Source organism: Chrysemys picta, chromosome 1 (assembly GCF_011386835.1).
Source record: "Chrysemys picta bellii isolate R12L10 chromosome 1, ASM1138683v2, whole genome shotgun sequence".
In the NCBI taxonomy this organism is placed as follows: domain Eukaryota; kingdom Metazoa; phylum Chordata; order Testudines; family Emydidae; genus Chrysemys; species Chrysemys picta.
In genome coordinates, this window is record NC_088791.1 from 311,113,172 (window position 1) to 311,137,018 (window position 23,847).

Consider the following 23,847-nt stretch of genomic DNA (forward strand, 5'->3'; position numbering starts at 1 on the left):
GACCACTTCAGGCCTAATTCTCATTTACAGTAAGGATCCTTTGCACAACTCTGGCTGTGTAAGAGAACCTTAGCATAACAGGGTAAGGCCCATAGAGTCTCCCTCTGCTGAGAAGATGGAGATGTTTTGTGCTTTGCACCTGGGTTTGGGTTGTACCAGTCAGACTGGGCTTTTCTGCCACTTCTAATGCCTGGCCCCCCTCAGTTCTGTGGACCAAGGCCAGGTTTGACTCAGCTGTTGCTTGGGCCTTCTTTGTTGCCTATTTCTGTGGCAAGCTGACTTGGCCTGCTGAAGAGGAAGAGGATGGTGAGGGGGAAGGTTTGTCTAGGTTGTGTTTCCCTCTTCCTTGCCTTCTCAGATGTGCCCCCATGGCTCTCACTGGGTCTTGTGGATGTCTGGGCTTGCTTTGCAACCTCCATAAAGGGAGTGGAGTCATCATCCAGGAACCCAAGCACTGGGAGTAGAAGGGTTTCTGGTCACAGAAATTCACTGCATCTTTTGACAACAGGGATCTTTTTTGGCCCTTCATGGATTCTCTTTGGGCCCACAGATAGAAGTCTCTCTTGTTGTTATCCAGTCCCTCCCTCATCCATAGTAGCATCTTACTCTAGCAAAGAGGATGAGGTTGCTTACACAGTTCCAGGACCCAGGAGAGGGTGGAAGCTCCCCTGGCTCATTAGTTTGCTGCAGAGCTTCTGGACTCTTTTTGATAAAAGAGTGTCCTACATATCTGCTATGAGTAGGAGACTCAACAGGGCAGAGCCTGTCAGGAGAAAGTTCAGTCCAAAAGACAAGGAAGACAAATGCTCTCCCATGTACTTTATCTTATCGGACTTACCAGGAGTCCTGCTTCATTCTATATGGTGACTGAAGGTGCGCACAGAAGGAACCAAAGTTCTATAAAAAACTGGGTTTTTTTTGGTTTGTTTTTTGGTTTGTTTTAAAAAGGTTGTAAAGTGAAGTACCGAAAAGTCAGGACATGCCAATTCTAAGATTGCTCAAAAAGTCTTTACTGTGTCCCCTTGTGCCTGTATATTTACAATATACTTTAATTCTACCATTGCATTCTGTTATTTCCAAAATATCCTCAGAATTTCAACCAAACTGAGGCTCTGAACTAAGCCATGTCTCATTCATTATTAGGGGCCTACTAAATTCATGGCTATGAAAAATATGTCATGGACCGTGAAATCTGGTCTCCTCTTGAGAAATCTGGTCTTTTGTGTACTATAATGATTTCACAGGGGAGACCAGCGTTTCTCAAATTGGGGGTCCTGACCCAAAAGGGAGTTGCAGGGGGATCGCAAGATTATTTTAGGGGGGTCGCGGTATTGCTACCCTTACTTCTGTGCTGATACCTTCAGAGCTGGGCAGCCAAACAGTGGCAGCTGCTGACTGAGGGCCCAGCTCTGCAGGCAGCAGTGCAGAAGTATGGCAATACCAGACCATGCCATCCTTACTTCTGTGCTGCTGCTGGCAGCAACTCTGCCTTCAGAGCTGGGCTCCTGGCCAGCAGCCGCCGCTCTCCATCTGCCCAGCTCTGAAGGCAGCGCCGCCACTAGCAGCAGCACAGAAGTAAGGGCAGCAATACCGTGACCTCCCCTCCTCCCAACTCATTTTTGGGTCAGGACCCCTACAATTACAATACTGTGAAATTTTAAATTTAAATAGCTGAAATCATGAAATTTATGATTTTTTTAAATCCTATGACTGTGAAGTTGACCAAAATGGACTGTGAATTTGGTAGGGCCCTATTTGTTATGTACTCCTGCTTCATTCACAGGATCCAATTCTACGCTCTGTTTTATGCCAGTCTAACTTGTTTGATTTCATTGGGTTTAGACTGATGTAAAAGTCTTATAGAGAAGTGGAGACTCAAACTCGGTACTGAATGTGTGTGCACAAGGGGCAGAGTTAAAGTTGCAGAGAGAGTTAAGGTTGTGTGACCAATCTTAACTTTGACATTTCCTGACTTGTGTATGCTCTACTGTGAAATCCTACTGTTCTTTTTATGTAGTTTGTTTTGTTTTGAATGTAAGAATAAAGCTAATTATTTGCTAGGAAATTTTTTCTGAATCTTTAGTGCACAGATTGCTACCGGTAAAAGGCACAAAACTCCATGTGGTGAGAGATTCTGCCTCGCTTCGTAGCATGTCAGATGAACCAATCCATGTTTTAGAAATTGGGGGGAAACTCACAAAATGCAATTTACTAGTAAGGCAAAATTAAGAGGAACATGAAAGTCCCCATTGTTCACCCCTTTGTATGTTTTGAAGAACCCTGCTTTCATTTGTTGAATAATTTCTCCTAAAGCAGGAGGTTTGTTTGCATAGTTTATAGTGTGCTGATAGTATTCTTTTTATTGGCATGTTGCCAGGGTTCATGAAATCAGCCCTCTTGCTTCATCTGTGGGAACAGTGCCTAGGTCCCTTAATAACATACATAAAACTTAGAAGTGAAAAACACCCATTAAGTCATCTAATTGATACCCCTGCCAGCGCAGGATTGTTCCCTACAGTATATTCTTGAGTGTCCAGTTAGAAATGATTCAAGTGATTACCACCACTTCCTATGGGAGACTGTTCTGCCATCTAATATACCCCAAACGTAGTTTTCCTAACATTCAGCCTAATTTTTTTTTCATTTTTATCCCATTACTCCTAGTTATACCTGCTTAAACAATTCTACCAATTCTTCTTGGGGTCAAAAATGCATAAGATAGAGTGTTAGCATATCCATGGTAATTTAACTCTTTCCTCATACGCTTTTATTCTTTTTTTGCAAGTAAATCTTTAAAATAATTTTTGTTGCTCTTCTCTGAATTCCCTCCAAACTGTTGATGTTTTTCTAGTATCTTTTGCTGTCCAGAGTTAAAGGTATTGCCTTCCATATACAACAGTGATATTACCTCCAGCCTTGTTACACACACACACACACACACACACACAGACATAAAATCATAAGACTGGAAGGGACCTTGAGAGATCATCTAGTCCAGTTCCCTGCACTCATGGCAGGACTAAGTATTATCTAGACCATCCCTGACAGGTGTTTGCCTAACCTGCACTTAAAAATCTCCAATGATGGTGTCAAGGCTGCTTCCCCACTTTGAACTTTAGGGTACAAATGTGGGGGCCTGCATGAAACTTCTAAGCTTAACTACCAGCTTAGATCTGGTCCGCTGCCACCACTCTCGATGCTAATTCCCTTCCCTGGGTAGCCTTGAGAGACTCTTCACCAATTCCCTGGTGAATACAGATCCAAACCCCTTGGATCTTAAAACAAGGAGAAATTAACCATTCCCCCTCCTCCCTTCCACCAACTCCTGGTGGATCAAGATCCAACCCCCTTGGATCTAAAAACAAGGAAAATCAATCAGGTTCTTAAAAAGAAGGCTTTTAATGAAAGAAAAGGTAAAAAGCATCTCTGTAAAATCAGGATGGAAAATTTACAGGGTAATCAAACTTAAAGAGCCCAGAGGACCCCCCCCTCTAGCCTTAGGTTCAAAGTTACAGCAAACAGAGGTAAACACCCTAGTAAAAGGTACATTTACAAGTTGAGAAAACAAAGGTAAACTAACACGCCTTGCCTGGCTGTTTACTTACAAGTTTGAAATATGAGAGACTTGTTCAGAAAGATGTGGAGAGCCTGGATTGATGTCTAGTCCCTCTTAGTCCCAAGAGCGAACAACTTCCCAAACAAAGAGCACAAACAAAAGCCTCCTCCCCCCCCCAAGATTTGAAAGTATCTTGTCCCCTTATTGGTCCTTTGGGTCAGGTGTCAGCCAGGTTACCTGAGCTTCTTAATCCTTTACAGGTAAAAGGATTTTGGAGTCTGTGGCCAGGAGGGATTTTATAGTACTGTACCCAGGAGAGCTGTTACCCTTCCCTTTATAGTTATGACAGATGGAGATTCCACAACTTCCTTAGAAATTTATTCCAGTGCTTAACCACTCTGACAGTTAGGAAGTTTTTCCTAATGTCCAACCTAAACCTCCCTTGCTGCAATTTAAGCCCATTGCTTCTTGTTGTATCCTCAGACTTAAGAAAAACATTTTTTCTCCCTCCTCCTTGTAACAACCTTTTATGTACTTGAAAACTGCTATCATGCCCCTCTCAGTCTTCTCTTTTCCAGACTAAACAAACCCAATTTTTTCAATCTTTCCTCATAGGTCATGTTTTCTAGACCTTTAATCATTTTTGTTGCTGTTCTCTGGACTCTCTCCAATTTGCCAACATCTTTCCTGAAATGTGGAACTCAGAACTGGACACAACACTCCACAAAATCTTCTCCCTCCTTGAACTTCCAGGACACACTTCTTAGCCACCATCCTTCTGTATTAGGTGGGACCCTGATGGGAGCCCATTAGTTTTATTCCTTAAGAAAGATCTAGAGGAGTGGTAATACCGGCTCTTTGAGCTCTGGTCAAGTGAAAAAATTCTCTTAAGTTAAGCAGTGCAAAGCATTCCCTCTTTCTCAGAGGATGAGCACTCTACCCTGGCAATCTTGAAGTGTGTCAGCACTGGGAGCAAGGTATCCGGTTCAACAAAATACACGTTTCTATATGATAATCAGTTGTATTTTTGAACTGGAGTGTTCAGTGAGTTTATCTTTGTTTTTGAAAAGTTATGGTAAATTATTTGGGGCATGATTTTCAAAAGTTTTAGGCATAGAAACTCTGACTGGCAATTCATGCCTAATTTGTGTGTGTGTAATTACATTAATTGCATGAGCCAATATCTGTGCATGCAGATTACCAACTTCAGAAATACCAGATTAGTTTAGGCAGTCCCAGTAATTGCCCGTGTACATTAGGAATGCAAATGTGGGTGTGCATCTGTATGCCATAAACTACTATAAATCAGGCCATTTATGTTCATATTGATTAAAGAAGCATAGGATCGGAAGATGGAAATGGCATGTGTAAGATTGTTATGTATTGTACATTTACGAGTGTTTTTGTATGACCTGGTTTATAATGTGCCAAGCGTATGGAAGAAAACTTGTGGATCAGACTGTGCTTTTACTCCTAGAACCATAGATCTGATTAGAAAATTGTGGGGAGGGATAGCTCAGTGGTTTGAGCATTGGCCTGCTAAACCCATGGTTGTGAGTTCAATCCTTGAGGGGGGCCATTTAGGGATGGGGAGGGGGGTAAAAAAAACTATTAGGGACGGTACTTGGTCCTGCTAGTGAAAGCAGGGGACTGGACTCAAGGCCCCTTCCAGTTCTATGAGATCAGTATATCTCCATATATTATATTATTATTAAAATAATTCAAAATGACTGTTTGTTTTCTCATAGTAACAGAAAGAGAATGTCTGTAATAGTTCGAACTCCAACGGGGCGACTACGTCTGTACTGCAAAGGGGCTGTAAGTAATCCGCTACTACTAACAGAGAATAGTGGCAATACTGCGAGCTGCTGCAGCAGTCACATGGTTTTTAGAATGTTGAAATGTTGTCCCTTTTAATGAATATCTGTTAGCTGCACATATTAGGGGCCAAATTTTTAAGGAACCTTAACCTATTCTCTGATTTTGTTCGCAGGCACACATAGTATTTAGGACTCTCAGGCTAGGTCTACACTACCCGCCTGAATCGGCGGGTAGAAATCGACCTCTCGGGGATCGATTTATCGCGTCCCGTTGGGATGCGACAATCGATCCCCGAATCGACGCTCTTACTCCACCAGCGGAGGTGGGAGTAAGCGCCGTCGACAGGAAGCCGCGGAGGTCGATTTTGCCGCCGTCCTCACAGCGGGGTAAGTCGGCTGCGATACGTCGAATTCAGCTACGCTATTCACGTAGCTGAATTTGCGTATCTTAAATCGACTCCCCCCTGTAGTGTAGATGTACCCTCAGTGCCTGAAGTGAAATCCTGCCTGCGTTAAAGTCAATGGGAGTCTTGCCATTGACTTCAGTGCAGGCAGGATGTCTCCCCTGATGTGCAGGTACAGTCAGGAACTTAGACATCTAAACACTGTGGTCTGAACCTTCAAAACTGGAGTCTGTTCTCAAGCATTTAGCCCTGCCTGTCTCATGAACTGCTGCTGCTGCTAGTTGTCCCTGCTCATAATATGCTGTGCTTCTACTTTCACCAACAGGAGGGATAATGTATCAAAATGAAACGACTGTAAAAAATGAGAGGCATCAACAACCTCAGCAGGGTATGGCTTTAAATTCAGTGGAAAGTGATGGAGGGTGGCTCAGTTTTATCATGTGGAATTAAATCTCTGTTATTTTAACAGTGCTACTTCTGTGACGTTTTACCGTAAGGCTCTAATTTACTACAGTGTGTGTGCTTTTTTAAACACACTTTTAAAAAATCATTTGAAATACAGGGCTGGATGTATCTCTACTATACTCCAGCGTAGCTCCACTGATTTCAGTGGAGTTATGCCAACACGAAAGTGGAATAACAGAGGTGAATCAAGGCCACTGTAATTATACATTGCTTAAAACTTTTGAAAGTCACACACAAATCTGGACCCAACAGAACTGACCATGTCTGACATCTGCATTTTCACACTGCTGTGCTCCTTCTTCCTCTTTCTGTCAGTTTTGTGTTGCTGAATGTTACAGCTGTTACCCATCACAGAACTAGCATTGGGAAGAAGAAAGAGGAGAGATATTGTGGGTCTGATCCTGCTCCATAGATGTTAGTGGAAGTTTTGCCTTGACTTCAGTGGGAACAGGAGAATACCCTCTAGCAGCAGCAAAGGGGCCGCAACAATCGCAAGATCAGGGGAGGCAAGAATGACACCAAAAATCAACTTGTTTTGTTTTAAGAAAAATAGTTGCCATAACTTTTGAAAGTGAGTTTGCATTTATTGGGCAGAACCCTGAATATATTCCTGTCTTTGTCTCATAAAATAATGAAAGTGATATTATAAATTATTTATGTACAGCTATATTTGAAGTTCATCTAGATATTAAAAATGAAGTTCCTTTTCTTTTATGTCTTTTACACCTTTTTTCTGTTCCTGATTTCTCAGGCAACTTTTCTCTCTTCATTTCCCCTCCACCCTAGACCTTTATCAGTCCCAGAAATAACCACAGGCAGTGGTGGATGGTGCTTCTAAGGCAATTCTCAGCAACGGAATCCAACCTATGTTGCTTATTGTTCTGACTTCTTAATTAGGCAGAACTGTTGTTGACATAAATGGGAGTTTTGCCTGAGTAAGAATTACAAGATAAACTCTTAAGTATGGATCTGTGTTGGAACTGTGTTTTTTATTGTTCAGGACTCTTCTGTTCTTGGAAAACCCAGTCTCACTTCAGTAATTCAAAATGGAGCATTCCATCTTTGCTGTCACTGTATTCTAAATTTAAATAACAGTGTAACAAGTTTGGGGTAAGGGAAGAAAAATCTAAAGAAACAATGTGTGTTTTTGTATTTGCAAAGCAATTACAGTATCCCACCCCTTTTCACTTCTGCTTGGAGTTCATATATGGTGGTAGAAACTGTAACATTCCAGCTTTGGTTTTCTAAGCAGCTAGATCCATTTCATAGGTAAACCAAAATTCATTATGGTATGTATTTTCATTTTCAGATATTATCAAGTCCACTTTAGGCACCTCACATCAGTTAGATATAGAGGGGTTGAACACTTGTGCATTATAGGTACAGGAGTGAAGAGTTTACATGTGAATTTACTCTTTATATTTAATTTGGTTTTGACAGGATAATGTTATTTTTGAGAGACTTTCAAAAGATTCCCAGTATATGGAGCAAACACTATTGCATCTTGAATACTTTGCCACAGAAGGTAAGTGAAACAACATGCAAGTATGAATCAATTTTTTGAATTATTATTAGTACTTTATGTATTAATTTTTAAATGCCAACAAATTGTTCAGTGCTGAACAAGACAAAAATAAAGACACAGAGACAAATTCATAGGGTGATGTGTCGTATATGTAAGGTAAACTCACTTACCCATGTGTAAGTCTAAAAAAGGAGTTTACAAGCTGATCCTGCTTCTGTTGAAATCATAGTGAAACTGATTTCAGTGGGAGCAGTACTGAGTCCTGCATAAGAATAAGGGAGAGTAGGGACTTGATTCTGATCTCACTTTTACACGTGTAAATCAGGAGTAACTACACTGAAATCAATGGAATTATAGCAGTGTAAAATCAGAAGAGATGAGAATTAGGCCCTAAGTGTCTAAACTAGTGTAACATACAAGCTGAAAGAGCCGGGAAAAAGATGTGCATTACAACTTCAACTCATGTAGATTCATGTCTGAATCTGGCTCACTGGCACTGCCCCTAGGAGCTTACAATCTAAAATCAAACATGCCAACTTTTTATTTTACTGGTAACAAATCCATGACACATTCATTCACAAGGAAGCGCTAAAAGGGATATGGGCTTTGTTCATTTTATATACCTTTTACTTTATTACTGTAAAAACATGAATTGATGGTTATTTTTTCCTAAGTCCTATTTTTTCCAGTTTGTTCTTTGAACTCCCCTAACCCCAAATAATAAAGCCTTTCTATTTTATATGGCATGCTTCCTCCTTTTGCTGACTGACCCATGCCAGAATAAAAATCATTACTTAGGCCTGATCTACAATACACAGTTAGGTTGATGTAAGATGCCTTGTGTTGACCTAGCTGTGGAAGAGTCTTCATTTAAATTTGGTTCCCGCTGACATAAGTGCTTCTCTATGCCAATTCAGTAACACCACCTCCCTGAGCAGCGTAGAGTCACAGTTTCTATAATTAGGTTGACGCTTACATCAACTGTTGCTGGCTTTCAGGAGCCATGCCACAATGCCCCACACCGACAGTACAATCAATACAAGGTGCCACGTGCTGACACAAGGTGCCACGTGTGCACACACACACAAGCAATTTAATAATTGCAATAGCTGTATGCCAGTGTACATTAGGTTAACTTATTTTGTAGTGTAGACATGGTCTCATATATGTTAAACTTGATCAGCCGTCTAATAAAACGATCTCTTTCATACTCCAAGGGGCCTATTCTCTATGTATTGTGTAGGTGTAACTCCCATTCATATAGCTATGAGTTATATGCATGCACGGAGGGGGAGAATACATTCTCTTCTCTGAAAGGAAGTATTGCGATGAGCAATAATTTGGGATGAGTAGCATTGCATATATGAAATACCTGCTGTTAAAATATAATAATGATCATATTTACCAACCTCATTGGGGTTGTGTAACTTATAGTAATTAACATTTAAAACAAATCACTTTCAGCCTCAAATGGAAAATTAGATGAAAGATGACACAGTTGTTGCTCCAGTATTACTAGATTACTGAAAATTAGGGAGAAGTTTGTGCATGTTAGGCCAGCTACTGATCTTGGTTATACTGGTGTAAATCCAGGGTAGTCAATGTAATTGGTTAGATTTATGCCAGTGTCAGTAAATTCATAATCTGCCCCATTTGGGTGAAGTTGGTGGAAAAACCCAAATGTTTCCAAAATTTACTGGGAGATTGTCTTGCCTTTCTAGAGCTCGATGTTGCACTTATGTGTGCAAAACTTTCAGTGACTCCAGTGAGGGGACCAGGTGTTTAGCATCAGCTGGTTCATTCAATAGAAGGATTTTAATGATGCGATCCTCCCCATCAGTAGGTTAATGTGTGCAACATCTATATTCTGTTTTGTAGGTTTGAGGACTCTGTGCATTGCATATGCAGACCTGTCAGAAAATTCTTATCGAGAGTGGTTAAATGTTTATAATGAAACCAGCACAATTTTGAAAGACAGAACTCAAAAGATGGAGGAGTGCTATGAGATCATTGAAAAGGTAACAACTGCAGACGTTTATGCTGCTGAGGGCTAAATCCTGCTTACCTTATGCATGTGAATAGTTTCATAGTCTTCAAGCAGGATTATTTTGCTAAATGTATCACATGTTGAATTAATAAATACAGCTGCTGGAATATATGTATATATTACACACACATATGCACACTCTCGCTCTTTCTCACTTTTCTACTGTTGTATCCACTCCAGTTTTCATATTTATTTTTCTAATTTTCAATCCAAAAGACACTTTTTTCAGTCTATGCTGCTGAAATTTTTCCTGTACAATATCTGTAAAGTTACAAATAACTAAGTTAAATGATTACAAAATGTATAAAAAATCTCCTCTCCTTTGGCTGATGAATTACTTAAATGCTTTCAGGGTTAAAACTGGCAGATAGGACTGCGGCTTTATTTGGCAGAGTTTGCTGCTTTTACTTCTGCAGCATTTTGTCTGCCATATTTTTTGTAACATGGCCAAATCTTTTCCTGCAGTGGCCCTAAAATTTCAGAAAAATATGCAAAGCTCTGTAGCACTAACTAGTTGTATGAGACATTCTTTTTCTTTCCAGGAATATGGTATATATATATACAGTACAGATACTTGGATTGTTCAATATTCATTCCATTTGTGTTACATATGATGTGATTATGTCCGTAAATAATTGCAATAATTTTAGCCTTGAGTGATTGTATGCAGGCTGTGTGTACATTTTATGGGAGGGGAAATAGTTTAAATGATGTGACGCTAGGTGATTTCTGTTTTGTGAGCTTAAGAAATACAGATTGTGACCGTTCAAGCATATTGCTATGGTGATTAATGAATGCTCCAGTATGTATGTTCATCCACTGGTTAATGTTAAAGTTGTGTAACTTCAATTAATTGCTTTTGAAATGTTGCCATTTTTCTGATCAGAAACATTTGGCTCCATTATACACCTCTAAAATGTGGATTGTACGCAGAGGAAATAGAAGAACCACACACAAAATTACCGTACTGTATTTTCTCCTTTGAGTAGTGACCCTAAGGGTGCTCTACTGTAGGTGTGCTCGTGTCCCTGCGCTGCTGATTGGAGAACTTCGGTAGCAGTGTCCACTAGGCCTGCACATGTGCTGTCTCTCCTCGTGCTGCGCTATGAGGCTAGTCAGCATGCACGGGCGAACCCTCCTCAGTTCCTTCTCAACTGCCCATGGCTAGAGACAGAGCTATTATAAGACTATTGCTTTATTTTATATATCTATAGCTAGTTAGTCTCCTAGTTATAGTTCTAGTTTTTTTCTCCTTTCTTATTTTACCCTTGAAAATAATAATTAAAAAATACTTTATTTTTCCCCTCTCTTTTCTCCCCCACTGGGGACCCTTCCCCACCAATGGGGTGTGCTTGGTTTCCCAGGCTTCAAGAAGTGCCTTACTTGCAAAGAGGCGATCCCGATTGCAGACAAGCACTCCCAGTGCATTCACTGTCTCAGGGAAGGCCACATCCAGCAAAAGTGTGGTCTTTGCCAACAACTCACTCCACGATCTCGTAAGCACAGAGAGCTCTGACAGATGACCATCTTCATGAAGATGGCTCTCAGGCCTGATGTCAAGTATCAGGGGGTAGCCTTGTTAGTCTGTATCCACAAAAACAACAAGGAGTCCGGTGGCACCTTAAAGACTAACAGATTTATTTGGGCATAAGCTTTCATGGGTAAAGAACCCACTTCTTCAGATGCATGGAGTGAAAATTACAGATGCAGGCATTATAACAGATTTAAAAGATTTAAAAGTAGCCATACTTGAACAAAAAAACCTCAAAAACAGACTTCAAAGAGAAACTGCAGAACCAAAATTCATATGCAAATTTAACACCATTAATTTGGGCTTGAATAGGGACTGGAAGTGGCTGGCTCACTACAAAAAGCAACTTTCCCTCTCCTGGTATTGACACCTCCTCATCAATTATTGGGAGTGGACTACATCCACCCTGATTGAATTGGCCCTGTCAACACTGGTTCTCCACTTGTACGGTAACTCCCTTCTCTTCATCTGTCAGTATAATAACACCTTCCCTTCATTTCCCCTACTATTGAAGGTCCCGCAGAACATAAAGACGGAGCCCACGTCATTCTGATTCCTCCTACTTGGCCAAAGCAGACCTGGTACCCTTACTTGTCACAGCTCACAACGTGCCCACCAATCCCTCTCCCAGCCATTCTGAACCTCCTCTCAAAGAACAGAGGACGTACCCTACATCCCGACTTGGGGATTCTCCACCTCAAGGCATGGCTTCTGCTTGGGTCCAACATCTAGAAAGCTCCTGTTAAGGGAGGTACAAGAGGTTCTGTTGCACAGCAGAAAGTCCTTGACTTGACATACTTACTGGCAAACATGATTTGGTGCTCTTCTTAACAAATCTCCCCAACATCTGTGACTCTTCCACATATCCTACCTAGACTATGAATTGACCCTAATGAAATGGGGTCTATCTCTAAGCTGTCTCAGGGTTCACTTAGCAACTATAACAGTTTTCCACCACCCTGTTGAGAGGTACTCAGTGCTGTCACATCCAGGTTCCTCAAGGGTATAATAAACCTTTTCCCACAACCTCGACTTCTGACTCCCACGTGGGACCTAAGCTTGGTACTGAAAGCTTTGACTAGGCCTCCTTTTGAATCTATGGCCACCTATTCACTGACATACCTTTCCATGAAAATGGCCTTTCTGATAGTGATTTCCTTGTGCATGAGAATAGGATAGAGAACTGCTCTGATGGTGCATCCCCCCTATATATTCTTCACTGACAAGGTTACTCTTAGGCCACATCCAGAATTCATCCCTAAGGTTACTTCCCCGTTTCACATGAATCAGTTGATTCACCTTCCAATCTTTTACCCCAAGCTTCACCGAGACAGCAGGGAGGCTATATTGCATACCCTCGATGTCAGGAGAGCCCTGGCCTTCTACCTGGACAGGATTAAGGCTTTCAGGAAGTCCCCTAAGCTTTTCCTCTTTGTTTTGAAAAGATCCAAGTGCTCAGCAGTATCAGCCCAAAGGCTTTCCAAATGGGTCTCAACTTGCATCAGACAGTGTTACCAAGTTTGCAGTATGACCCCTCCAGACTGTTTGTACACACTCCACAAGGTTGATTTCCTCATCCATTGCCTTCTTCAAGAATGTTCCTATCTCGGAGATCTGTAGAGCGGCGACATGTGTGTCAGCCCACACCTTCACAGAACACTATGTGATCACCAGAGACTCCACCACCATCTTTGGCTCCACAGTACTGCCATCTGTAATGGACCAGACTCTGAAGTCCCGGCCCTCCAGAAACGATACTGCTTGGGAGTCACCTACAGTGGAGCACCCATAGGGATACTACTCAAAGAAGAAGTTACTCACCTTCTGCAGTAACAATGGTTCTTCAAGATGTGTGTCCCTCCACAACTCACCCTCTTCCCTCTACTTTGGAGTTCTTGTCAATGACTCCGTGCTAGAGAAGGAACTTAGAGGGGTTAGTCCACACGCACTGACTAGCCTCGGGCACAGCACGAGGAGAGACAGCGGATGTGTGGGCTTACTGGACACTGCTATTGAAGTTCTCTGATCAGCAGCAGAAGGATGCAGGCACACCTACAGTGGAGTACCCATAGGGAGGCACATCTTGAAGAACCATTGTTTCTGCACACGGTGAGTAACTTCTTCATCTCTTGTCAAAACACTGTATTAGTGATGAGGTGCAGCATGCAGGCATTAATTCCCTTTTAAGTGTGGTCTAAGCTGATATTTGCCTAAAGAAAACAACCCCTCAAATTCTTATGTTTGTTTTAGGATTTACTGCTTCTTGGAGCTACAGCCATTGAGGACCGCCTTCAAGCAGGTGTTCCAGAAACTATAGCAACACTAATGAAAGCAGAAATCAAGATATGGATCCTGACAGGGGACAAACAGGAAACAGCTCTCAACATAGGTAGCAACAGCAACCTTCATATTTTATTTTGCTTTGAATTCACCTGATACAGAACTATGAAGATATGTAGCAAATGTGTGCGTTAAGGTAACTGGTGTTAGTGACTAAGAAGCCATTGTAACCTCCATTGAATGAAAAATGTTAATTAGAGTTTAAGGTGCAGTCTAGTTTGTATATTTGAAGGTGAAAGTGGCATTCCAGCAGTAGGGGGAAATCAGCTTGTATGAAAAAGTTCTTGACACCTAGTGCCACTTCCCAGTGGGAAAGTCTTTCAGTCCAGTCTCTCTTCTTACCAGATGGGGAATGAAGTGGGCATGAGACTTAAGCCCCTCCTGCACCGGGGCCAGTTGGTGGGGGAGCCTGGGGCCTCCCACTCCACAGGGCTCTGACCCAGGGCCCTAATTAGGATGCCAGACACTGTTGACCCTGAGTCCCCCTGAGTTACTCTCCCTTGGTCACTTCCTACCATCTGCTTCTCTCCCCCAGCTCAAAGTCCAATATAAGGTAAAAAGAAAAGATAAGTAAATATTCAGCCCCAACTGCGCTCAACATACAGTCTTCTTCCTCTCAGCAGACTTCTCCGGTGCTTTTGTCCAGGAGCCCTTCCAGTAGGTCTGTCTTCCTCCCCAGCCTTCCGAGCTGAGTTGATCCCTTCTCCAGTTGGGGCATTCTCTGCAGGTGTGGAGGGGTGGGGTTACCTGGACCTAGTATTGTCCTTTAATCCCTTCAAGCCTAGCATGGGGTCGGTGCACCCCATCACAGATGGGTAGTAATGGGAGAAGGGTGGACACCATAGCTCGTTTTAATGAGCTTTCCCATATGTTTTTGAGAGTTGGTCTGCCACCTAATTCTTGAGGTCCTTCAGAGCTCTTGAATTCATGCTGATGTAAGTTTCTAGTGTAGACCAGCCCTAAGCCTTTGAAAAGTCCGTTTGCATATGTCCAGAGACTTGCTAGAGCTTTGGAGCTAATTCTCCAAAGATTCCATCCACACTGGCCATGCTACAGCCCAGGGCTAAGCAGGACTTTACCTGCAGTTGCAGCTTTGAGCACCTGTGGCTGGGCCAGGGTCAGGCAGGCACATGAACTGAGGGTGGGAAGCTGCTCTCTTGTTTTCCTAATGCCCCCCTTCTGAGCCCAGGCAGTGTGGAGGAGGAAGCTGCCTGATTGGAAGGCAAAGGGGCAAGAATTGGTTCTGGGGGCAAATAGGTCGAGACAAGGAACCTGCCATGGGAGACTGGACTGGGAACAAGTGGCGTTGTGGGAAGAAGTTGGGAGAAGGAGCAACAACTGATCTGTTGAGTGGTTGAGGTGAGGGGGAAGAACTGTGATTGGCTGGGCAAAGACTTCAACAAGGAGCTTGGATGGGAAAGAGGGGAACTGAGATTGGACAAGGAGTCTAGGGATGGAGATTGAGAATGGGAGTCAGGAGGGATAGGGAACATGGGGATCTGGAGTGTATCTGGAGATTGGAGGGAAGAGAGACAGAGCAGATGAGGAAGTGGGAGGGAAGGAGAGACTGGCTAGGCAAAGAGACTAGGGTTCAGGAGCTAGAGGGTGGGGATAGGAACTGGGAATAGCTGTACAAGAAGACTCGGATTTTAAAATCCAGGGGGCGAGGCAAGGATTTACTGGGCAAAGGAGACTTGGTTTGGGATGAGGAACCTGAGGAATGGAGACTGGGGCTGGGTAATCAGGGAGATTGGGACTGGGATGAGGAGCTAAAGTGGGGAAGACAAGGTTGGGACAGGGCCAGTTTGGAAGGGATGTGACAGAAAGGGTCAAGCTTGGGGGGCACAGGTAGGAGAACCTGTGCCCACTAGAGCTCACTCCCCTCCAGAGCCTGGAATGCAACCCAACGTTCCTGAGTCTCACCATTCCTCTGCTGCAGCAAATATCTGTGAAACCCTCTGCAAAGTGTGTGTGTATCACCTCTAGTTAGTGCTTGTCCACACAGAGAATGACAACTTCTGCTGTCACCTACTCCATTAGCACAAGTGGCAGAGAGCTGTGCTATGGTTGTAAAGGTTTCAACCCTGCTGGTGACCCATGTGGGTGTCAATATGATGCATATGATGAAGTTTGTTTTTTTTTCAGCTGGTTTTTTCAGTATAGAAAAGTATACACAAAAATCCGTTAAAAGAACATTATCAAAGTTGCAAAGTCAAGCACTTAAAACTTAGAAAATACCACAATTAAGGTTGCCTGTGAAACCTTAATTCAGACCCAGGTGCGTATGCATTATGATACTGTCTTCAATTACATGATCATATACAATTTCTTCCACAGAATATCTGCCTCATTCAGTGCATAGGACAGACCTGCTCTGAGGATGAATCGGTTGTGTACTGAAGGAGTCTGTTGTCGGGCCATTGCTTAATTTTTTGCACCAGTTGGGAGATGTGTAGTGAATGAGCCAGGGGATTACAGAAAGAGAAGGCAGTTGAATGCTGCCCTGGTACATTGGATTCTAGTTCCTATGTGATGCTAATCAAGTCACTTAAACCAAATTTTTCAGAGTAGTCAATGAGGGTATGTCTGCACAGCCGGCAGCAGCCCATGGCAGCAAACCTCCGAATCTGAGTTGACAGACTCAGGCTTGCGGGGCTCACACGACCATGCTAAAAAGAGCTGTATAAACAGTGCTTTTAACTTGCGGCTCACGCTTTAGGCTTCAGAGCCCAAGCTCCAGCCTGAATTGCAATGCCTACACAGCTATTTGTAGCGTGGTGACTATTTTTAGGAAGTCTTTTGACCCAGGCTTATAGGCTCACTGCTGAGGGTTGTGTAGGCAAACCCTAATTGTGTGTTTCTCATTTTCTAGGTACCTGACTTGAGATCCTGGGGTCTGATTGGCAGAAGTGCTGATAACACAGAGCTGCAATTGGAGGCAGCGGGAGCTGTGCTTGTGCATATAAAGTGCTATATGATGCTAAGTACTCTGAAAAATCAGATCCTAGGTATCGCACCCAAAATTAGTGAATACTTTTGACCTGAATCTCTCTCTCTGCCTCAGTTCTCCATCTGTAAAACAGAGCAAATAAATACCTCCTCGTCTCAGAGGTGTTCCGAAAATAAATTGTGAAACACTCATATACTATAATGATGAGCACCATAGAAAAGCCCATGAGGAAATTCATTTGTCTTCAGAGCAGGGTTTGAATAGTTTGCAGTAACTAAGGGATAGAGCTACACATTGAACAATGTGTGTGTGTGTGTGTGGGGGGGGAAATAGCTGCTCATTAAGTGAGCACTGTCCATCTTGAGGCAGGGGTCCTGTGGAAAATATGAGATGTGACTGAAGACTGTTTGATAATGCATATGAACAATTGGGGCTGAAATAAAGTTGCACAGGGAACCTTTATTCTGGCATTTCTTAACATCTGAATGCTTGGCTTTTCAACCTTAATGTTCTTTTATTGTAGTTTTTCCTGTGTAGTGTATATATATAAATATCATATTGATTTCTACTGGGGAAAGACTTCTGTGGAATATATCATTCAGTCCTGTGTATCTTATTTCCAGAAAGATATGGACAAACTGGAGAGAGTTCAGAGAAGAGCACAAAAAAAAAAAAAAGATTAATTGTCTGAGGGATTGACATATGAGGAAAGATTAAAGGAACTATGAGTTAAATCCTGGCCCCATTGAAGTCAGTGGGAATTTTGCCATTGACTTCAATGAAGCCAGGATTTCACCCTAAATCTCTGAATCTTGGCTAAGTCATGACTACCAGAGTGTGTACACTAAGGAGGGAGAGGAATTTTTCAGCATGATACAAAGGGGAACTACTTGAAGTAATGGTATGAAGTTAGAGAAAGAAGAATGTTGGAGAAATATCAGGAGAACCGTCCTGCAGTGAGACATATTAGATAGTGGAGTAAATACTCTAAGGGCTTGTCTACACTTACAGCAGTGCAGCTATGCCAGTGCGGCTGTGCTTCTGTAGCACTTAGTGAAGAAGTCCTATCTATGCTGATGGGAGAGCTTCTCTCGACGGCACAGGTGCTTCTTCTCCCCAAGAGGTGGTAGCTACGTCAACGAGAGAAGCCCTCCCGTCGACATAGCACTGTCTACACCAGGGATTAGGTTGGTATAACTACAGCACTCAAGGGTGTGGATTTTTCACAGCCCTGAGTGACGTAGTTATACCGACATAAATTCCTAGTGTAGACCGAGCCTCAGGAAAGTGGTGGTGGCCCTTTCCTTGAGAACTTTCAGAGACGCTAAAATACCACCGTAAGGACAATACAGAATAGGTGGGGGGATGGGCTATGGATGTTGTTTTCCATCTGTCTATAAATGGTCACATGACCTTTTTGGCTGGAATTCAGATGACTCTGGAGATTGATGTTGAAAATGTCACATCTCTTGAGTCACTTCTTCCTTAGCCCTTGCCACCATGCCAGCAGAGTCAAACTGACTGCACCAACACAGTCCTCAGGAAGGACCTATCCAGCTCAGCCCTCTACAGCTTCATCTATGTGAAAATGATAGTTTTTGTGCTGTGTGACAAACTTGTCTTCACCTACAGGTGTATAATCAAGCTTTACAAACATGATTCAAACTGTACACAAAATGTTACTGCTGAACGTTAGACTAACTATAGTGATCATTTAAAGGCACAGTTTTAAAAAGGTATCCCTCTGCATCCCAATATTTGCTTTATTTTGAGCATGTGTACAAATTTCAAAAAGATATGAATTAGTGGAAAACAATGCCAGATAAGATTCAGTCAGTCACAGAACAAGCCTATGTAAATCATATGACTTCACTAATTAACATAGACACTATTCTGAAAGGTCTGTACTGACATCCGTTGTTGCATTTTACTAGCTATGGCAAATAAAAAGAAAGTGCTTTTGTGGTAGATTGACCGCTTCACAGCTTCGTGCCCATAAGAGGGAGCAAGAGTTGGTCTTGCTTCATGCCATTGAGACCCATCAATGGATGTTACAGAAACTTTCTGGGTGCCAGCTTCTACTTCACCGCTCTTCATGCTGTGACAGACTATTCTGATGTGGCACTGCCCTCTAATGAGATACAAGAAGGGAAAGCCTACAGCAAAAATAAACAACTAGTTATTAGTAAGAAATTTAAAAAGCCCGTCTCATTCCCAGTGCCGTGGTAGAGGAGGCCAGCTTTTCCATGACCATCTAGAAAAAGTGCCTGCACTGTATGCAAGTGCAAGAACTTGCTTATGAAAAACCCTTCAGTTATCTGAGCAAGCAGGCATGCGTGCCTATTGTGCTTGAACAGCACCTAACCCAGTGGGGTCCTGGTCCAGAGTAGAGCCCTAGGTGCTACTACAATACAAATAATAAATAGTAATAATATAATAAAAGGAGCAGCTGTTCTTCTGATTCTCTGTCTGGTTTGCATTGCAAATATGGATTTTTAAAGAATATATATTTTAGGTGTATTTTTAGAGGCCTCTTTGAAAACACAGCCTATGAGTTTGAAACAAATGGAACAGCATCTCTCCAGATCTTGAATTATTTTCTTGGTAAGGCTGATGAGCAATGCACGCATCTCAATCCTGATCCTGAAGTACCAAACAGTTTTAGGAAGTTCGGTGGAAGACAGAACGGAATTGGAACCAAGTTTCCTAATTTGGATTTCTATCCCATAGCAAATGTCTGTTATTTTATGGAACTTGTGCCCACATGTTTACTTGTCTCTCATGCTTACGGATGTGCCACCATATCATATAGGACAAGCAACTACATAAGAGCCTATCTACTTAATCCTAAAGTCCTTCAGCCCTTCTTATCAGACGAAGAGAAGCAGAGCTTCACTCAGTCTGGTCTTGTGAATGGACAGGCTGTCATGCACATATATACATACATAGTCCCGGTGTTATCTTGTTGCCAAAGTCTGCAACCATCATCCTTACCAAAAAGTCCTCAAAGAAAGCTAGAGTTAGCCTGTATAAAGCACCACTCACACTTGCCTTTCTTTCTTTGCGGGTTTACAAATCTTTACTAACAGCCATTAGCTTTTTTCCTTTAGGAATTACCTATCTTAGTAACATGTGCTGTTTTCTTGTTGAAGCAGATACTTTCTTAGCATCCTCAAATTAGCTCTGACTTTAAGGCCTTTAGCTGTTTGAACAAAAGTGACCTATGAGCCATTATGTACACAGATCTGCAGGTAGACTGTTAGTAATTTTCTGAGTGGCCTTTTGCCAAAATTCTGGAACTCTGTGACCGAACTTGCATTACTTTAGCAAAGTTTCAGACACTCGGTAATTTTCATTATTTAGCTTTAAAATTGGCTTCAGTTAGTGTAAGTGAAATTTCAGATGCAGTCTGCATGACTCATATAGTTATTGTTTGCTTACTGGACTTGTGTAAGGTCTCAATGTACCTGTAGAATTCAAAGGCACTAAAATGGATTAAACAGAATTTTCTGAAGTGGTAGTATTTCTAGTAGAAATAGGGTGGATGGCTTAATATCTAAATATTTTTAAGAGTCATTTACCACTGCATCTGGTGTGAATCTTCTGTAAAATCAGTTTGTTGATCTCAGCTTGCTCCTCAAAGGACAATAGTCAACAACCACAAAAGCACTCTCTTTTTATTTGCCATAGCTAGTAAAATGAAACAACAGATGTAAGTATAGACCTTTCAGAATAGTGTCTATGTTAATTAGTGAAGTCATATGATTTACATAGGCTTGTTCTGTGACTGACTGAATCTTATCTGGCATTGTTTCCCACTAATTCATATCTTTTTGAAATTTGTACACATGCTCAAAATAAAGCAAATATTGGGATGCAGAGGGATACCTTTTTAAAACTGTGCCTTTAAATGATCACTATAGTCAGTCTAATGTTCAGCAGTAACATTTTGTGTACAGTTTGAATCATGTTTGTAAAGCTTGTTTTAAATTACATTTTGAAGTTCCCTTGTAAGTAAAAAGGTTTACAACTACTGTGCATAACTTCTGGCACCCTTCTAGCTTTAATTTAATGGTTAATTTCAGGTAAATAAAAGTCCCGGAGGTGCCTGTCTCAGCCATTTTATGGACTTAGTTACATTTTTGGATTAAGGATCTAGACCCCAATTTACAAGTGTGGATTGACATTTTATACCTAGCTTTGATCCAGAAGTTGATCTCATTTTACCAAACTGGAGTGTCTGAACTTTTAGTTTTAATTTGCCATATTAGAACTGCCAGAAGTAACTATATTAACCATTTGTATAGAATATATAGTTATAAACATCATTTGGCAACTTTAAGTGCAAATTACTATACTTTTAACACACTGATGTTATATTTTAAGATGTTAGAGGTCCAAAATTGTGCATAATATATAAGAATCTTATAAAATGGTGATTGGTTTGTGTTTTGTGCCCTGTTTCTGAGCCCTATCCTATTCCTATTTAACTCAATGATGAAACTTCAATTGACTTCACTGGTTGCAGGATTGGGCCCTCTTGACTTCATAATTGCCAAGACATATAGCAGAACTGCTTAACGTTTTCTCCAGAACTTCTTCATCCTGCTCCAGCTGTCAAATGGCGTCTTGCTTGATTTGAAAGATGTAAAATAAAACAGCGAGCAGCAGTTTCAAAATTACTGCTCACTGTTGCAGCTGTTGTTCCAATCAAAAACTACTAGAAAATCCTTTTGAATTAGTTATACTGAATTTGTAACAGTCTACTGCATAAAGCTGCAGCCGTTCCCTGGGGAAAGAATAAGTCTGACATGGAGGGAAATTATTAAAGTTGTAATATCCCATTTTTTTCAGTGAAAATAAAAAATGTAGCTCTTCAGTCTGGAGCTAATTTAAGAATTCCAATTTTTCCCCCTTAAATTCAGCATGTGGGACTTTTTTCCCCCCTTAATGGAAGTAGTAGGCTGGAATTACACTGGAGCCGAAATAATCCTTATGTGTTTTTTCTTGTGAAGTCTGTTTTTTGTTTGTCATTACCCACTAAAAGGTTTAATTACTCTCTCTGATAGTGAGTCTCTTTGGGTGGAATAGCACAGAAAGTCCTGGACTGTGCAGCTTTCCTATTGTGAACTCTGTTTTACTAGCTATGCTTCATAATTTTCTCAACAGAGGCATACAGTCTCACTGCTGGCCCCCAACCTCTTTTATTTGTAGAAAGTAATCCTTATCTAGTCAACACAAATGTATTCATTGTAAAATATTGCCCAAAATATTATTGCAAAGCCATATTATCATGGGCCATAATTATACTTAACGTAAGTTATTAAGAGCATCAGGCAGAAACATCCTTGATAATAATAATCACAATTTTCAAAATTCTTCTTTACTTCCTGACCTAAATGTTGTGCATTACAGCCGTATGCTGCTAAACAGCTGCTATTTTCCACTCAAGAGGAGGCTGCATTTCAGTTGTTGGTTAAAGTGATTCTTTCATATGTCAGTCTTCAATAACTCCTATAAAATATACTAGCGCAATGAAAAATCTTGTAGTCTGACTAAATGACTTACGTTGCTGTTAATGTGTGTCTCTCTATGCCACCCTTACAAAAACAAACAAAAAACCACTCCATTCATTATTCATATTGCTGATCAGTTACTCACAACGGACTACTCCTGTAAATAACTGTTCACCATCATAATCTGGTCCTTAGAGCTCCTCAAATAAAAGGTGCTATATCAAAAGTGAAATTAAAATATTTGTAATTTTTACAAGGAAACCCTTGTTTTTATCTTTTACAGGGTACTCCTGCAGGCTTATTTCTCAGAATATGTCTCTCATCCTAGTGAATGAAGATTCGTTGGATGTAAGTAATTTTTTCCATGGAAGTTCTTGGTTCAGTCCTTTATTTGGGTTGCATTTGTTTTATTTCCTCATTCTGCTTCAGGAATAGTTTAAAATCAGAGCTCATTTTAGAAAGCTGCCAGTCAGCAACTTTCAGCTATGTGAAAAAAGGCTGGGGTGTACTAAGCTGTGTGTCTGTGGTCTTTCATCATAGAGCTGTAGAATTATTTCACTAAACTATCAAAACATGGAGATCATGATCATTGGCTCATTATGTCAGTAGTTTTGCTTTTTACTTAGATACTGACTGCATTGATCTAGGTTGGATATTAGGAAAAACTATTTCACTAGGAGGGTGGTGAAGCACTGGAATGGGTTACCTAGGGAGATGGTAGAATCTCCATCCTTAGAGGTTTTTAGGGCCTGGCTTGAGAAAGCCCTGGCTGGGATGATTTAGTTGGGATTGGTCCTGCTTTGAGCAGGGGGTTGGACTAGGTGACCTCCTGAGGTCCCTTCCAACCCTAATCTTCTGAGATTCTATGATTCAACAGATCAGTAGGAACAGGGCTGGGCTTTAAATAACATTTATTGTGCACACCTCAATTCCACTAGGAGTAGCCTTCCTGCTAAGGGAAAACAAGTTAATCAAAATGTTTCTTGTTCTCTTAAAGCTGTATCTGACGTTAGATGTTTTGGGCAACATCTAAGATGGTTGGAAATAGGCGGGGCAAATACACATATGTAAATTCACTGTGTGGTGTATATAATTTTGAGATGTAAGCAACATTAAAAGAGCATTGTAGTTGTTCATGTCGTCAGTACTTGGCCCATGCATAGTGAATGGAATTTTCCTCCAGTAGTACCCGAATAATTTGTTATGTGCTGAGGTGATCCACAGATCTTGTCTTCTTATGAAATGATGATGCCTGTGCTTTCTCGCCAATTCCAAAAACAGCTCACGTGTGGCTTGAACATCAGCATTGGTTCTTGCTATTGCCACACAGCTCATGAGAGCACCTCCAAAAGGAGCCAGCTGGGAGAGATGTACAGATCTCTAATAGAGACTATGTCTACACTTATGGTGGCGTGTAGAGTACGTAAACTGCATGCCCCCCAGCTTGAGTGTGAATAACAGTGTAGATGGAGAGGCACTGTTTAGGTGAGTAAAGACATGTCAGAGCCTTAGGATATGTACCCTGCATGGCTCTCTACACAACGAAGCAGTGCAGCCTATGTCTACTCTGCTGTTTTTAGCAGTTTAATGTCCTGCCGGCAGCGAAAGTCTTTCCCTGCTGCCTCCCCCCTGCCCAAGCCTTTCACTGCTGCACGTTGCTACACTGCAGGGTGGATGGAGCCTGTTTTTCATT

General features: G+C 41.6%; 1 protein-coding gene across 6 annotated transcripts in view; it reads left to right on the forward strand.

The window, feature by feature from the left end:
* The window catches only part of ATP8A2 (ATPase phospholipid transporting 8A2), a 631,188-nt gene that overhangs the window by 182,498 nt on the left and 424,843 nt on the right, over window positions 1-23,847 (forward strand). For all 6 annotated transcript variants that reach the window (XM_005286691.4, XM_065581436.1, XM_005286690.4 and 3 more), the window contains 5 exons: window positions 5,305-5,374; window positions 7,686-7,770; window positions 9,649-9,788; window positions 13,599-13,737; window positions 22,438-22,502. In XM_005286691.4, the coding sequence (XP_005286748.2) occupies window positions 5,305-5,374; window positions 7,686-7,770; window positions 9,649-9,788; window positions 13,599-13,737; window positions 22,438-22,502 (499 nt within the window). The remainder of the gene's footprint in view (window positions 1-5,304; window positions 5,375-7,685; window positions 7,771-9,648; window positions 9,789-13,598; window positions 13,738-22,437; window positions 22,503-23,847) is intronic.